We start from the raw sequence: 16,448 nt of genomic DNA on the forward strand, positions 1-16,448 counted from the left end.
ATCTCCATATCCCCCCCCTTCCCTGATAGCTTTCCCACTCTCTATCCCTCTGGGAGCATGGACCCAGGGTCATTGTGGGTTGTAGAAGGTAGAAGGTCTGGCTTCTGTAATTGCTTCCCCGCTGAACATGGGCGTTGACTGGTCGGTCCATACTTCCAGTCTGCCTCTCTCTTTCCCTAGTAGGGTGGGTCTCTGGGGAAGCAGAGCTCCAGGACACATTGGTGGGGTCTTCAGTTCAGGGAGGCCTGGCTGGCATCCTGATGACATCCGGAACCTGGTGACTGAAAAGAGAGTTAACATACAAACCCAAACAAATTGTTGAGCAATCATGGACCCAAAACTTGGAATAGTGGAGAGGAAGTGTTAGGGGGATACTCACTGCATACTCTAGTGTACTTCTGCTTTCAGGTATATATTTTGCAGTAGTTTACGGATATGTGTGAACATATGCTCTCTCTCACAGAAACTGGTCTATATCTAGGTTTTGGGACTTTGTTAGGAAGTGAACCACCTGGGATAGAGAGTATACTATGAAAGGAAAGGTCTCACCCGAGTAATGAAGCTGAAGGGTTGTCATTCCACACGTGGTCTCTGGACACAGTCTGAAGTGAAGCATGTTGAGGTGGGAATCGTTCTGTTGATTAGGTTGTGATCGGCAAATGCAATATTAATTGATATGGATTGGGAGAAGCATACAGGAAAGTGGGCCCTATCCAAGGGTTCCAGGACTGGGGGAAGTAGAGGCTCTATAGTGGAGATGTGAGGTTCCTGCTGTCTTAGGGTTCAAAAAGACAATCGATAGTTAATGTTATCATCACATTATTTGGTTATTGGGTTAACTTTGAAAAGTCCTTTTGTTAGGGTTTGCTGTACAGTACCCAGTATCTTGTATATAGCTGTGCTATTGGTTACTTCTGATCTACTTGGTCTAGGCTTTTGAGAAAGTCTGCATATCAAATACACAGCCTATATATTAAAAAGATTCAGTTTGTGTTTTAAAATCTTCGAGACATACAATTAATTTTTCCCCTCTCATATTAATTAACTAGTGATTTACATGACTACATTTTACTAGGAGTGTACATAAACACCATCCCCATCACCAAAAGACTGTGACCCATCCCTCCCACCAACTCCCACCCCCCACTGGCCCAAGAAGCTGCATGTCTGCCCCTCACCACAGGGTTTTTACTTTGGTGCCCTACTTACAATTTGGTCAGGTCCTGCTTTTAGGTTCCCTTTCAGATCATCTTACTCAACTTCTGTTGATGAGTGGGATCATCCCATACTCATCTTTATCTTTCTGACTTAGCTCACTTAACATAATTCCTTCTAGCTCTGTCCAAGATGGGTCAGAGAAGGTGGGTACATTGTTCTTGATAGCTGCATAGTATTCCATTGTGTATATATTCCACAACTTTCTCTGCTACTCATCTGTTGTTGGGCAACTGGGTTGCTTCCAGGTTTCAGCTATTATGAATTGTGCTGCTATGAACATAGGAATACACACCCCTTTTTGTTGGGTGTTATGAAGTCCTTGGGGTATAACCCCAGGAGAGGAATTACTGGATCATATGGAAGGTCCATGTCTAGCCTTCTGAGAGTTTTCCAGAATGCTCTCTACAGAGGCTGTACCAATTTACATTCCCACCAGCAATGTAAAAGGCTTCCTCTGTCCCCACAACCTCTCCAGCATTTGTTGCTGCTGTCCTTTTTGATGTATGCCATTCTTACAGGAGTGAGGTGGTATCTTAGTGTTGTCTTAATTTGCATTTCTCTGACAATCAGTGACCTACAGCAGTTTTTCATATGTTTGTTACCCTTTTAGATCTGCTCTGTAGTGAATGTTTTGTTCATATCCTCTGCCCATTTTTGGATGGGGTCATTTGCTTTTTTGGTGCTAAGTTTGCTGAGCTCTTTATATATTTTGGTGATTAGTTTCTTGTCTGATGTATGGCATGTGAAGATCTTCTCCCATTCTGTGAGGGGTCTCTTTGTTTGTGTGATAGTTTCTTTGGATGTGCAGAAGCTTTTCAATTTGATGTAGTCCCATTGGTTTGTTTCTGCTTTAGTCTTCCTTGCAGTTGGGTTTGATTCATCAAAGATGTCCTTGAGGTATAGGTGGGAAACTGTTTTACCAGTGTTTTCCTCTAAGTATTTGATTGTTTCTCATCTGACATCCAGGTCTTTGATCCATTTGGAGTTGATTTTTGTTTCTGGTGAGATAAAGTGGTTCAATTTCATTCTTCCGCATGTTACAACCCAGTTTTCCCAGCACCATTTATTGAAGAGAGCCTCCTTCTTTTATTTAATCCTTTAGGCCCCCTTGTCAAAGATTTGATGTCCATAGGTGTGGGGATTTATTTCTGGGCTTTCAATTCTGTTCCACTGGTCTGTGTGCCTATTTTTGTTCCAATACCATGCTGTTTTGATGATGATGGCTTTATACTATAGTTTAAGGTCTGCGACCTTGATGCCTCCACTTCTGTTTCTTTCCCTCAAGATAGTTTTGGCAATTCTAGGTGTTTTCATGTTCTAGATAAATGATTGTAGTGTTTGTTCTATTCTCTTAAAGAAGCTTGGTGGAACTTTGATTGGTATTGCATTAAATTTGTATATGGATCTGGGGAGAATATTCATTTTGATGATATTTATTCTTCCAATCCATGAGCATGGGATATCTTTCCATTTCTTGGTATCAGTTTCTATTTCTTTGAGTAGCGACTCACAGTTTTCAGCATACAAGTCTTTCACTTTTTTAGTCAACTTTATTCCTAGGTATTTGATTGATTTTGCTGATACAGTAAAGGGGAGTGTTTTCTGGATGTCCTCTTTAGATTTAGTGTTAGCATAAAGAAATGCCACTGATTTTTGTACATTGATTTTGTAGCCTGATACCTTGCTATATTGCCTAATAACTTCCAGTAGTTTTCTGCTGGATTCTTCAGGTTTTTCTATGTATACTGTCATATCATCTGTAAATAGTGAGAGATTGACTTCTTCCCTTCCAATCTGTATTCCTTTGATTTCCTTCTCTTGCCTGATTGCTATGGCAAGTACTTCCAATACTATGTTGAAGAGTAATGGTGACAGTGGACAGCCCTGTCTATTCCCCGATCTGAGGGGGAATGCTTTCAGCTTCTGTCCATTGAGTATGATGTTGGCTGTAGCTTTGCTATATATAGACTCCACTATCTTGAGGAATTTCCCATCTGTTCCCATTTTTTGTAGAGTTTTGAGCATGAATGGGTGTTGGATTTTGTCACAGGCTTTTTCTGCATCTATTGAGATAATCATGTGATTTTTGACTTTGCTTTTATTGATGTGGTGAATGACATTGATTGACTTACAGATGTTGAACCAGCCTTGCATTCCTGGGATGAATTCCACTTGGTCGTGATGAACAATCTTTTTGATATGTTGCCGCACACTTTGGTTTCTTACGACCATGATCGTAGAGCTTGGGAGATGCATGGAGATTTCTCCTTGGACTTTCTGGACTTCCCTCCCATGTTTTCCAAGGAGAAGGACTACATTTTGCTCTGGACCACACTTTGGTTTCTTATGACTGTGATTGTAGAGCTTGGGAGATGCACAGATGTTTCTCCTTGGACTTTCTGGACTTCCTCTCACATGTTTCCCACGAAGAAGGACTACTCTAACTTGAAGAGCATTCTCTAGTACCCTGGCATTCCCCAAGAATGAAGACACGTGGTTAGTTCTACCCTCTTGATTTGATTCTTTCTTCTGTGGGAAGATGTTTTTAAAGATGGGTGCCTGCAGCAATCTTGCAGGAACTGTCAGAAGCACCCTAAATGGAATTTCGAGGAGCTTTTAGGACTAGGATGCCCTCTGGGGACTCATGATGCTACATGGTGAGATCTGGATAATCTGGTTCAAGGTGAAAGAAGCAAAAACTGCCTACCACTTTTCTCTTGATTCTCCCCTCATTGTTCTTTCTGAATATCTTAAGTTTGCTGTCTGCTTTCAGTTGCTTTTCATAAGAGAGTGATTTGAATGGCTGAATTTTTGTATGACATTGACTTAAAAAAAATGCTGGATGCAGCCATGATTTGTAGAGACATCCAGAAACAATCCAAAAAAATTGTGTTTTCCTCTTTTGATTTTTTTTTTACGTCTTGTTGTAAATCTGAAACGTTTAATCCTGAAAACTGTATGAGTTATGGGTGGGGTAGATAGTGCAATGATTATGCTAATGATTCTCATCCCTGAGGCTTCTAACTATGGTTCTTCTATTGAGCTTATATTATTTAAACAACCTTGAAATCATACTAGAAAGGACTTCCAAAATTATAAAGGTACTTAAACCAGTTATAATGGGGTTATCAATTATAGTAAACTTCTAATCTGCTGCAAGTTTTGCTTCACAAGTAAGTGAATTACAACTGTCCAGTCTTCACATGAAAAAGCATCTGTTCATATGGAATCCCTGGAAATCCATTTGTACCCCTGTTGTCTGACATCACCCACAAGATGGCACAACTACAGTAACCCCCCACCCCGAAACCAATGATGTGACCTGGCATGACCTGAAGAAACTGATTCACAAACTCCAAAGCTCACTCTCGACAGAAAAGTGGAATTACAGTGGTTGACCTTCCCCATTGAGACATACATGCAGCGTTTCATCCCCTGGCATTTCTTCCATGGTCATCTGCTTTGGACAGACACTTCTGTTGGACTTACTGGTACACCTCTTGGACACTTTACACAACTTTACAGCAGTTTCCCTTTACTCTGCTGGGTTTCTCAAAGACTGACTGTAGCCAGCTGCCTTGGGACTCTATAGGCAATGCCTCCTCGCCTGCAGGCCCTGTCCCCAGAGGTAGGAACCCCCCCTTACTAGGTCATGCCCACAGAGGCAGGAAACGCCCTTTGAGGCATGAAATGCCCCTAGAGGCAAGAGATGCCCCCAGAGGCAGGAAATGCCCTTTCACCTGCTAGACGTTGCCGTTTGAGGCAGGAAATGCCCCGTCAGGCCTCCCTTTGGCATCACACTGGTTCTTGCTGCTCTCTTACTTGTTCCTCCATGTCTTGTGCTAGTTCTTTTGAAAATGCCTGTACGATATAGCTTTCTGTTCACCCCACACTCCTGATACTATGGCCATTAGTTAAAAAGAAAGGGGGAAATGTTGGTATGCTTTTAAATTCTGCTTCTTCTAAAACCCCTTCTGTTGCGTTGCTTGACATTGTAGTCTATTTACATAATCATTGTTTCCATTGGTTTAATCCCCACTGGTTCGTGTGCTATTTTCCTTCTCCCAACCCCCTATCCTACGTACTTCCTCTTCCTGACACTTCCGCCTCCAGAGATATAGAAGATAGGGCTTTCTGATGAAGAGGGATTAGAAGAGATTAGATTGTTGAACTGCATCCCCGTTCGTCAATAAAGATTGAACTGCATTCCCAGCTCAGCGATAAGTCCCTGGTCATCTGTCTCCCACCCGCAAAGCTAGCCCGGCAGAAGGGTAATTTTTTTTTTTAAAGAATATACATAGAGGGAGTTGGGCGGTAGCACAGCGGGTTAAGCGCATGTGATGCAAAGCCCAGGGATCAGCATGAGGATCCCGGTTTGAGCCCCTGGCTCCCCACCTGCCTGGGAGTCGTTTCACAGGTGGTGAAGCTGGTCTACAGGAGTCTATCTTTCTCTCTCCCTCTCTATCTTCCCCTCCTCTCTCCATTTCTTTCCGTCATATCTAACAACTACAACAACAATAAAAAAACAAGGGCAACAAAGCAGAAAAAAAAATATACATAGATTAGAACCAGGAAGCAAACAGGATCAGAAACAGGCTGCTCTGTGTGCTTCTGCTACCCTTTCACGCCTGGTTACCCCTTTCTAAATTTTCCTACCTAAAATCTGGAAAAATACTAGGGAGCATCAGTGTCATTTATACCAAATCATTGAATGTGAGGTCACCAGTATACAGTTGGCTACTCTTGGCTGAGTGCACCTGTCTGCTCTAGTTCACTGCCATGCTTGTAATGAAGAAGAGTAGTAATTTGACTCGACCCATGAGTGAGGCAGTATCAGTCCAGTTGAACAAAATGGATTTCATAGTTGTGACAGAATTCTCAGTGTTTCTTCCCTTAAAATTCCTGTACTCTTCCAGCCACTGATCTTTCTCCTCTTTTATAAAACTGGATAGAGCAGTCTCATCGCATGTTTTCATTTTGTAACTACCCATCCATTCACCAATCTAGAGCATATCCAATCCCGTCTATTTCTGCTACTACCATTGCCCTGTGTTTGGTGTCCATCATCCTCAAGATTTCCTAGTTGCCCATTCTAGTGAATACTTATATTTGTTTATTTGTTTTATAGTTATAAGGTGTTTTTTTTGTTTTGAGTAGTGCTATGATGTCTGTCCTCTCTTGACCTCTCTCTGTCATCCTCCCCCTCATTCTCTTAAAAAAAAAACCCACTTTTTATTTTGTATCGAGTGTTTTGGCTATTTTTGGTTGTGTGTGTTTGTGTGTGTGTGTGTGTGTGTGTGTGTGGTTCCACACAAATTTGGGGACAAGTTGTTCAATATCATTGGGATCTTGATAGACATTGTATTAAAGTGGTAGATTGCTTTTGCCAGGATAGTAGGCACCTTTAAACCTAACCACTCTGCACCACTTACTGATTGACCACAGCTGAAGAGATGATTCCATGGTGGCTTCGAGGATTTGCATGCAAGAGGACATAGGCTTGATATGCCCATTGCCACAGTGGTGTGCTAGCCATTAGAACTACTTTATCATTTTGGCACGAGATACAAGCTTTTGCCTATTGATCATGAGTTCCTTTTATAGATACTCACAAATTATATGCCCCATTGTAAAATTTTCTTCAGATTTTTTGTTTGTTTATAGTGCTGGAACCTTACACATGTATGATTTTTTCCCCTCTTAATCTGTTTTTTTTTTCTTTTTTTTGCTTCCAGGGTTGTTTCTGGGGCTTGGTACCAGCAATACGAATCCACTGCTCCTAACAGCCATTTTTTCCCATTTTACTGGATAAGACAGAGAGAAATTGAGAGGGAAGCTGAAAGAGAGGGAGAGAGAGAGAAAGATAGGCACCTGCAGACCTGCTTCACTACTTGTTCACCACTCCTGGAGGTGGGGAACAGGAAGCTTAAACCTGGATCCTCATACAGGTCCCTGTGTTTAATACTATGTGCACTTAACTGAGTGTAGCACCACTCAGCCCCTTCTTTCCTTATTCTTTTTATTACTTCAGAGTATCATTTCAGAAAGGGAAGATATACTTTAGTACTGCTCTACCATCCACAGAGCTTCCCTTGGGTGCCATAGTGCTCCTGTATAGTGCTCCTGCTCAAACCCAGGGCTTTCATGTATGGTAAGGGATGTTCCCTACCAGGTGTGCTACTGTCAACTCCTTTAAAGTTTTTTTTTTTAATTTCTTTATTGGGAAATTAATGTTTTACATTCAACAGTAAATATAATAGTTTGTACATGCATAACATTTCCCATTTTTCGATTTAAAAATACAACCCCCACTAGGTCCTCTGTCATCCTTTTTAGACCTGTATTCTCCCCACCCACCCACTCCAGAGTCTTTTACTTTGGTGCAATACGCTAACTTCAGTTCAGGTTCTACTTGTGTTTTTGTTTCTGAACTTGTTTTTCAACTTCTGACTGAAAGTGAGATCATCCCATATTCAACCTTCTGTTTCTGACTTATTTCACTTATATGAATTTTTTAAGGTCCCTCCAAGAGACCTGGAGTGCTGTGGTTACTCCTTCCCCTTCCCATTCTCGCGAGAGCTATTCCCATAAAAGCCCTTCTTTCGCACCTCACTCTCTTGCCTGCCTTTCACTTCGGTGATGAGACGCAGGGAAGGTTGTTGTGCGAGGTGGCCATTTTTGCTACCTCCACATGGCACAAGCTGCTTCTCTCTCACCCAACTCTGAGGTGCCAGCGCAAATAAAGGATTGAGTTCCCTTTCTGCTCCAAATCTCCTTTTTCTGTGTCCTGCCAGCACCGCAAGTGACAGTCTTCAATCTTCTGGAAGACTTTTAAAAGTTGAGGTACTAGTTCTTTTTTGAAGGTTTTATAGAATTCATTTGTAAAACCATCTGGTCCAGGACTTTTATTCTTGGGAAGGTTTTTGATAACTGTTTTAATTTCATTAGTTGTGATGGGCCTGTTCATGTTATCTAGTTCCTCTTTATTTTGGAAGTTGGTAGGTATCTAGGAAATCGTCCATTTGTTCCAGGTTCTCTAGCTTGGTGGCATAGAGTTGTTCATAGAAGTCTCACATGATAGGCTGAATTTCTTTGATGTCTGTTGTGATATCTCCTCTTTCATTTATGATCTGATTTATTGGGGTCTTCTCCCTTTTTTGTTTTGTGAGTCTGGCTAAAGGTTTGTTGATTTTGTTCACTCTTTTGAAGAACCAACATTTACTTTCGTTGATCTTTTGTATGGTTTTCTTATTTTCAATGTTATTTATTTCTGTCCTAACTTAAGTGATTTCTGTCCTTCAGTTTGCTTTAGGGTTCCTTTGTTCTTTTTCTTCTAGGTCTTTAACATATCCAGTCAGGCTATTTATTTGTGCTTTTTCTTGTTTCCTAATGTGTGCTTGTATCGCTATGAACTTCCCTCTCTCAGTACTACCTTAGCTGTTTCCCAAATATTTTGATAGCTTTTGTCTTCATTTTCATTGACCTCTCGAAACATTTTGATTTCTTTATTTCCCGTTTGACCCAGTAGTTATTAAGTAGTATACTGTTGAGCTTCCACATTTTGGGACTATTACTACTGTTTTGTTGATAGTTAAGTGTTAGTTTAATTCCACTGTGGTCTGCGAAGATGCTTGGGATGATTTCAATGCTCTTGAATTTGCTGATGCTGTCTTTGTGGTCTAACATATGGTCAATCCTTGAGAATGACCCATGTGAACTTGAGTAAAATGTGTATTCCAGTTTCTTGGGATGAATGACTCTGAAAATATCCAGTAGTTCTAGTTTATCTATCTCTTAATTTAGCTCCCTCATGTCTTTATTGATTTTCTGTCTGGATGATATGTCAAGTTGAGAGAGTGGGGTGTTGAAGTCCCCTACTATTAGTGTGTTGCTGTTAATATACTGCTGTAGCTCTTTCAGTAGATGTTTGATGTATTTAGATGGCTTTTCATTGGGTGTATAGATGTTAATTATTGTTAAGTCCTCTTGATTGACTGATTCTGAGCATTAAGTAATATCCACCCCTATCTTTGCAAATTTTATTTATTTTAAAGTCTGCATGTCAGATGTGAGAATAGCTGTTCCTGACATTTTTTGCGAGCCATTGGCTTGTATGATAGTTTTATATCCTTTCACTATGAGTCTTGTGTTTGTCTTACTTAGTTAGGTGGGATTCCTGTAGACAGCATACTGTTGGGTTGTGTTTTCTGATCCATCTTCCTACTCTATGCCTTTTAATAGGTGAATTCAGGCCATTGACATTTATTGATATCAAAGATTGAAGATATTTTAATGCCATTCTTTTTAGATTTTTAGAGTGTTCTGATGGATGGCATATTTTTGGTGGTCTGATTATTATTTTTTTTGTAATTTTTATTTATTTATCTTCCCTTTTATTGCCCTTGTTGTCTTTTTATTGTTGTTGTAGTTGATGTAGTTGTTGTTGGATAGGACAGAGAGAAATGGAGAGAGGAGGGGAAGACAGAGAGGAGGAGAGAAAGACAGACACCTGCAGATCTGCTTCACCGCCTGTGAAGCGACTCCCCTGCAGGTGGGGAGCCAGGGGCTCGAACCGGGATCCTCATGCCGGTCCTTGCACTTAGCGCCACCTGTGCTTAACCCGCTGCGCTACCACCCAGCTCCCGGTGGTCTGATTATTAATAGGAGAACTTTCAGAACTTCTTTCAGAGCAGGCTTGGTGATAGTTGATTCTTGCAACTGTTGCTTGTCTGAGAAATTTTTTATGCCTCCATCTAGTCTGAGGGACTGTCTGGCAGGATACAATAGTCTTGGTTGAAAGCCTTTCTCATTGAATACTCAATAGATATCTTGCTATTCTCTTCTGGCATATAGTGTTTGTGTGGAGAAGTCTGCTGCTAATCTTACAGGTTTTCCTCTGTAGGTGACTGTTTTTCTCTTTCAGCCTTCAGGATCCTTTCTTTATCCTTACTTCTTTCCATTTTAAATATGATGTGTCTAGGTGTCTTTAAGTCTGGGTTAATTCTGTTTGGGATCCTCTAGGCTTCTTGAATCTTTATGTCTTTGATGTTATCTAGACTATAGAAGTTCTCAGCTATTATTTTCTGAAGAATGCTTTTTTCCCCTCCCTCTCTTTCTTCCTCTGATAAGTCAATAATGTGTATATTATTTCTTTTGAAGTCATCCCATAGGTCTCTGTTGTTATTTTCAGTATCTCTTAGTCTCTTGAGATCTTTTACTTCATTTTTAGTCGTCTCTAATTCATCCTCGATCTTGCTAAATATCTGTCTCCAGCCTCATTGATTCTATTCTTTCTCACCTCTCCTGTTTTCTGGAGTTCATCTATTTTGTTACTCTGTTCTGATACTGTTTTACCTTGTTCAGCTAGTTGTGTTCTTAACTCAGCTATTTCAGCTTTGAGCTTTCTAATAACCTTGAGATAATTAGTGTTTTCTTTCAGGGTCTCCTTTGTTGTTTCTGAATTTCTGATGACAATTATTTCAAACTCTTTACTCACTCCTGTGATTATTTCTTTAACTATTGTTTGCATGTTGACCTCATTATTTTGTGCTTCCACATTTTGGGTGCTTTTAGGTGGACTCATCCCCTGGTTCATTTCTCCAATATTTCTTCTTGTTGGTTTAGCCATTTTATATAGTATGCTATGAGTTTCCTCTCTCAGTACTTTTCAAATTACTGATCACTCTTGCTCGAATTGACTTGTGTCTAAGTAAGGTAATTAAAGGTTCACAGTTGTGGAAATCGATAGTTGTTTCATATTATTTTAATCTCTGAGTTGGAGCTCAGTGGCTTAAAAGCCTCTTTTGTTCTTTATCTTCCCTGTAGGCTATGGGAGCCTGAGGGCTTCTTAGCTTAATCACTGACTCCTGACCATGAGGTAAAGCAGGGTGGGGCAGAGATAATCCTGGGGTTAGGCAAGGAGACTCTAACAACCCCACTGCTATGCCACTGTGGTATTGATAGTCTCCTGATTTTCTTGGTTTGTTCTCAGTCCCCTGGTGTCAGCACAGGGTCTCCCTGCCACTCCCCCATATTCTGAGGGCAGTAGCAATGGAGACTCAGAGTTGCATTTGGAGAGTCTTAGGGGAGTCCTCTCCTCCCTTCAGCCATCTTTTTGTTAGTGGAACAGACTGGAGGTGGTGTCTCAGCTGGTAAACTGCTGGACTGTTACCAGGCACTTAATCTCTTCCCTAGGCTCCTCTCTGCCCAGGAGCCACATGTGTTTGCATTCACCAGTTATTTGGTGGGTTCCTGAAGTTTTTCTAGTCCTGTCTTGTTGTGGTCCCAGGTGGTCTCCTTTGGTATTCCTAGTTGATATGGGAGAGGAGAGGAGAGGAGAGGAACACAGCTGCTGCTGCTCCGTAGCTCTGTGTCCCAACTTCTTTAAAGTTTTTACACATTCTTAAATCATGTGCCTTTCTCTTTATAGCATGGTGTCAAACTATGCCTGCTCTCTTGAGATCTGAAACAAATCATTGACATTGGTCACTTCATTTACTTTGTGATTTAAAGAAGGATTCTCTGATTCTCATTCTTCTTCACATTTGAACCCAGAATAGGTGTCAGCTATTTTGCCACTCCTTTGAGTCATTGTTTTTCTCATTATCTGCCATAACCATTGTTTTAGTTCAAACTTCTTTTTTACAAATAGTCTTGGTAAACTTCTGGTGTTACCCTTCAACCCATTCTATTCCCTGTACTCCTACCAGAGTGATTTGGGTTTTTTTTTTTCCACCGATGCTGATATGATCATGTTACTCATGCTTAAAAGTGCTCAACGATGTTCTCCTTTGAGAGAGAATCTTTCAGATACATCCTATACTCCACAGCTTTAATACTGTGATATGATCTTTTCCAGTCTTGTGTTATGGATCATTTTCGTATCTGACTGTGTACTGTATTTCAACTACTCTGTTTCTCATTTCTATTACTACTCAGTCATAGGTAACATTAACAATTGTCGGGGGCAGGGGAGAGATTCCTATAATGTATTGTTGCTATAGATGTTTACAGCTAACAGAACTGTATTACTGAGGAACCTGCCATTGACTTCATTTTATAAATTTATTACTTTCACCAGTTACTATGTATAAATGAAATATATTGTACATCAAATTTGGCATTTTTCAGGGACAGGTGGTGGTGCACCTAGTTAGTGCACACAGTACAGTGCACAAAAATCTAGGTTCAAGCCCCTGGTCCCCACCTGCAGGGTGAAAGCTTCACAAGTAGTGAAATAGAGTTGTAGGTCATTCTGTCTCTCTCCCTATCTCCCTCTCTCCTCTTTTCCTCTCAATTCCTCTCTTGTCTCCATCTAATCATAAATAAATATTTAATTCTCACTATTATTTAAGATACTATAATAAAACAAAACATACAAATAGTCAAGCTTGCCTCAGTAGTTAGTAAAATTCTTATCTAAATGCCCTAATATAGTAAGGAATGATGTGCTCTTTAAAATAGTTTATTTAGACTTATTTTCTGAATATACTAGTTCTGTGAACTTAAGCATATTGCTTCACTTAGATACGTAAATCATGTGATTTGCTAAGCCCGTTTTATAGGGAAGCACTTTGTATCACTGTTTTGTTTATCGTTGCAATCTTCTTATCTAGTAGATAATTGTTGTTAAATGGCTTTGTTGACTGGATCAATTGCTTGGCATTTATTATTTGGAGACTCCACAAGTTAGTTAAACAGTGTTCTTTGGGGCTTTCTTTATTAAGACAGAGTGGAGAAAATGAAAGAATAAAATAAGTTATTAGTCTTTCCTAGATTCTAAGAACATCAGAGATTTCTCTAAAGTACACCTAGTATTTTTGCTTGTGTTAATTTGTTCAGGGTAGGTGAGTTTCTTCTCCTTCTTCTTTTTATTTATTTATTGGATAGAGACAGCTAGAAATCTAGAGAGATGGGGGTGATAGAGAGGGAGAGACAGAGAGACATCTGCAGGATTACTTCACCACTCGCAAAGCTTTCCCCCACCAGGTGGGGGTTCTAACCCAGGTCCTTGCACATTCTAACATGTGCACTCAACCAGGTGTGCCACCACCTGATGGTAGTGGTCCTTCTCCTCCTCCTCTTCCTTTTTCCCCTCCTCCTCCTTTCTCTCTTCCTCCTTCTCCTTCCTCTCTCCTCCTTCTTCCCCTCCTTCTCATCCTCCTTTTAATATGAATTTTTCAAAATTTCTGTTTTAATGAGAGAGATACAGAGAGAAAGAAGACCAGAGCATTGCTCAGCTCTGGCTCATGATGGTGCTGGGGATTGAACCTGAGATCTTAGAGCCGCAGGCATGCGAGTCTTTTGTATAACCATCATGGTACCCAGCTGAGTTGCTTCTAAAGGTATTAATATTCATTCAGCATACAGATATAAAAGTAAAGACCATCCTATCAGCCACAAAAAGTCATGAAAATAGGCTGATTGAGGCGGGGGAGGCCGCCAGCGTGCGTGGCCGCAGGGGTCCCACCGTCCAAGAATGGGCATTTTCTTCACGAAGATATGGAGGCTGTTCAATCACCAGGAGCACAAGGTTATCATTGTTGGGCTGGATAACGCAGGGAAAACTGCCATCCTTTACCAATTTTCTATGAATGAAGTTGTACACACATCCCCAACAATAGGAAGTAATGTAGAAGAGATAGTGGTTAATAATACACGTTTCCTAATGTGGGATATTGGTGGCCAAGAATCTCTTTGTTCTTCCTGGAACACTTACTATACTAACACAGAGTTTATAATCATTGTTGTAGATAGTACGGACAGAGAAAGAATTTCTGTAACTAGAGAAGAACTCTATAAAATGTTAGCCCATGAGGACCTAAGGAAAGCCGGATTACTGATTTTTGCTAATAAGCAAGATGTTAAGGAATGCATGACTGTAGCTGAGATCTCGCAGTTTTTAAAGCTGACATCTATTAAAGACCACCAATGGCATATACAGGCATGTTGTGCTCTTACTGATGAAGGATTATGCCAAGGACTTGAGTGGATGATGTCCCGGCTGAAGATCAGATGATCTCTGCTAACTTCTTCTCTCACAGACTTTGTCTGACAAAGTGCTAGACTTGACCTGAAAGCTGCAAAAACTAATGGTTTAGATATATTTACAATAAACTGACTTCAACTTTTTCTACAAGAAGAAAAATCAGGACCACTCACTGGAAAACAAAGTTGAAGTCTCAATCTGCTTTCTCCAAAGCAAGTTCTTCTTCAAGCTGTGATTGACATTTGTCTCATTAGGAATCCTCTCAGGACACTGTGTAGCCTGTGGTAAGTACAAAGGGCGAAGACGTCATATTTAACTTAAAAAGCTTTATTATCAAGATAGATCTCTCTAGTTGAGTGTCAGTCTCTTCTTATTCCAGTGAGTCAAAATACAAATCAGAGCAAATACTTGGTTTCTAATATTTTAAAATGTAATGTTACTTATAAGAAGTATTTTGCATAAGATTATGTATGTGTTATGTATATACCTCAAGTTCAAGTTAATGGCTTCGGTTTATCGTCTAAAAATAGCAACAACAATAAACAACACAACAATTCATCATGTCTTCACTAATAACCATAGTATGTAAGTACTGGCATTGATGTTAACAGCAATTTTATACTGTTCCCCCTTTGTTCTCTGTATCATACTAGCCAACTTTCCAAATCAGTGAACCACTGGTAAAAAAAAAAAAAAAAAGAGAAAAAGCTTGGCATTGTGTACCTGTTGTTTTGTTCTGTTCTGTTTTGTTTTGTTTAGTTTTGTTTTGGTTGACCAAACCATGAGAATGTGTTATCCAACTGAAAGGATTATCAAATTCTTGACTTAGTATTACTTTACTAGTGGGCAGAACTGCACATTGAATAGATACCAGATTGCTTTCTTTTACTGAGAGATACACCACCTAAATTATAAATGAATAATCTACTGGGGGCCGGGCAGTGGCACAGCAGGTGAAGTGCACATGGTGCAAAGCACAAGGACCAGTGGAAGGATCCCGGTTTGAGTCCCCAGCTCCCCACCTGCTGGGGAGTCGCTTCAGAGGCGGTGAAGCAGGTCTGCAGGTGTCTGTCTTTCCTCCTCTCTGCATTCCCCATCTCTCTTGATTTCTCTCTGTCCTATTCAATACCAATAACAAAGGCAAGGGCAATAAAATGGGGGAAAATATTAATCTTTCAACCAGTCAGCCATTAATTTTGATTAAGTAATATTTTTCAGCATTGAAAACCTTTATGTGAAAAGTCTATCGAAAGGCATATCAACCTATAGTATCATATAATTTAGCTAGAGCTTTTAGATATTAAATATATATAAAGCATTTAAAATGAAAAGAAAACCTATTTTCTAAGCAACACAGATACTTTGCTAATTTGAAAGTTTATTCTTGGGATTTAGAATAATCTGATATATTTTTATTTCTGTGGGTTTTCATCTGTCATATTACAGCAAGTAATTTATTTATAAATACAAGATACAAATGTTTATGCCTGTAAGAATTTGGTTTTAAAATTGAGCAACATATGTATTTTCTCTTTATTAAGAGGTAACATGTCCTCAAGATACCTTCTTGTTTGTATATTTTTGTTGTTGTTGTTGGCTTGTTTTTTTTTTAATATCTGAAAAGTCAGATGCCTCTGTTGTAAATGTAAGAAAACTTAGCCTGAATGTGTTAAAACATTTTCTTGGGTGCACTATATTAAGCCCTGAGAATCTAAAAGACTCATTTAAACAGGCATGATACAGGATAAGAAATAAAATAAAATAATGGCTGTTTAAATTTCACAAAGGTTTTGGGGCTGGTTGGCAGTCCACCTGGTTGAGCACCCATATCACCACGTGCAAGGACTCGGATTCAAGGCCCCAGTCCCCACCTTTGGGCGGAAAGCTTCATAAGTGGTGAAGCAGTGCTGCAAGTGTCTTTCTCTCCCCCCTCTCTTTATCTCTCCCCCTTCCCCTTTCCCTCTCCCTCCCTCCCTTCCTATTTACCTTTCATCCCAGTTTCTCTCTGCCTGCATCCAATAAATAAATAAATAAATACATAAATAAATTAAATCTTACAGCCTTGTAACATACTATTAATAACAAAAAATTAAATGTATATTTAATAATATCAAAATAGATTTCACAAAGATTTTGATGAGGACTAGTAGTACATATTAAGTTTGACAAGACTCATCTAAATGCAAGTCATCCTTGGTTGTTCAGTGTTTAACATTAGATGTTTTGTATTTTATATTTACAT

The 16,448-nt window shown here is 39.8% G+C and overlaps 2 protein-coding genes across 6 annotated transcripts in view; both read left to right on the forward strand.

Annotated features, from left to right (window-relative positions):
- Positions 1-16,448, forward strand: part of HECTD2 (HECT domain E3 ubiquitin protein ligase 2) — a 123,556-nt gene that overhangs the window by 19,295 nt on the left and 87,813 nt on the right. The gene's annotated exons all lie outside the window — the stretch shown is intronic.
- LOC132538729 (ADP-ribosylation factor-like protein 5A) lies at positions 13,662-16,241 on the forward strand. Its single transcript, XM_060191904.1, has one exon. It carries the CDS (start codon positions 13,697-13,699, stop codon positions 14,234-14,236), a length of 540 nt encoding a protein of 179 aa, XP_060047887.1. The 5' UTR covers positions 13,662-13,696; the 3' UTR covers positions 14,237-16,241.

The sequence above is a fragment of the Erinaceus europaeus genome, chromosome 1 (genome assembly GCF_950295315.1).
Source record: "Erinaceus europaeus chromosome 1, mEriEur2.1, whole genome shotgun sequence".
NCBI classification, from domain to species: domain Eukaryota; kingdom Metazoa; phylum Chordata; class Mammalia; order Eulipotyphla; family Erinaceidae; genus Erinaceus; species Erinaceus europaeus.

What these genes read in the sequence shown, in the direction of transcription:
- LOC132538729 (XM_060191904.1), top strand. Translation starts at nt 13,697, where the DNA reads ATGGGCATTTTCTTCACGAAGATATGGAGGCTGTTCAATCACCAGGAG.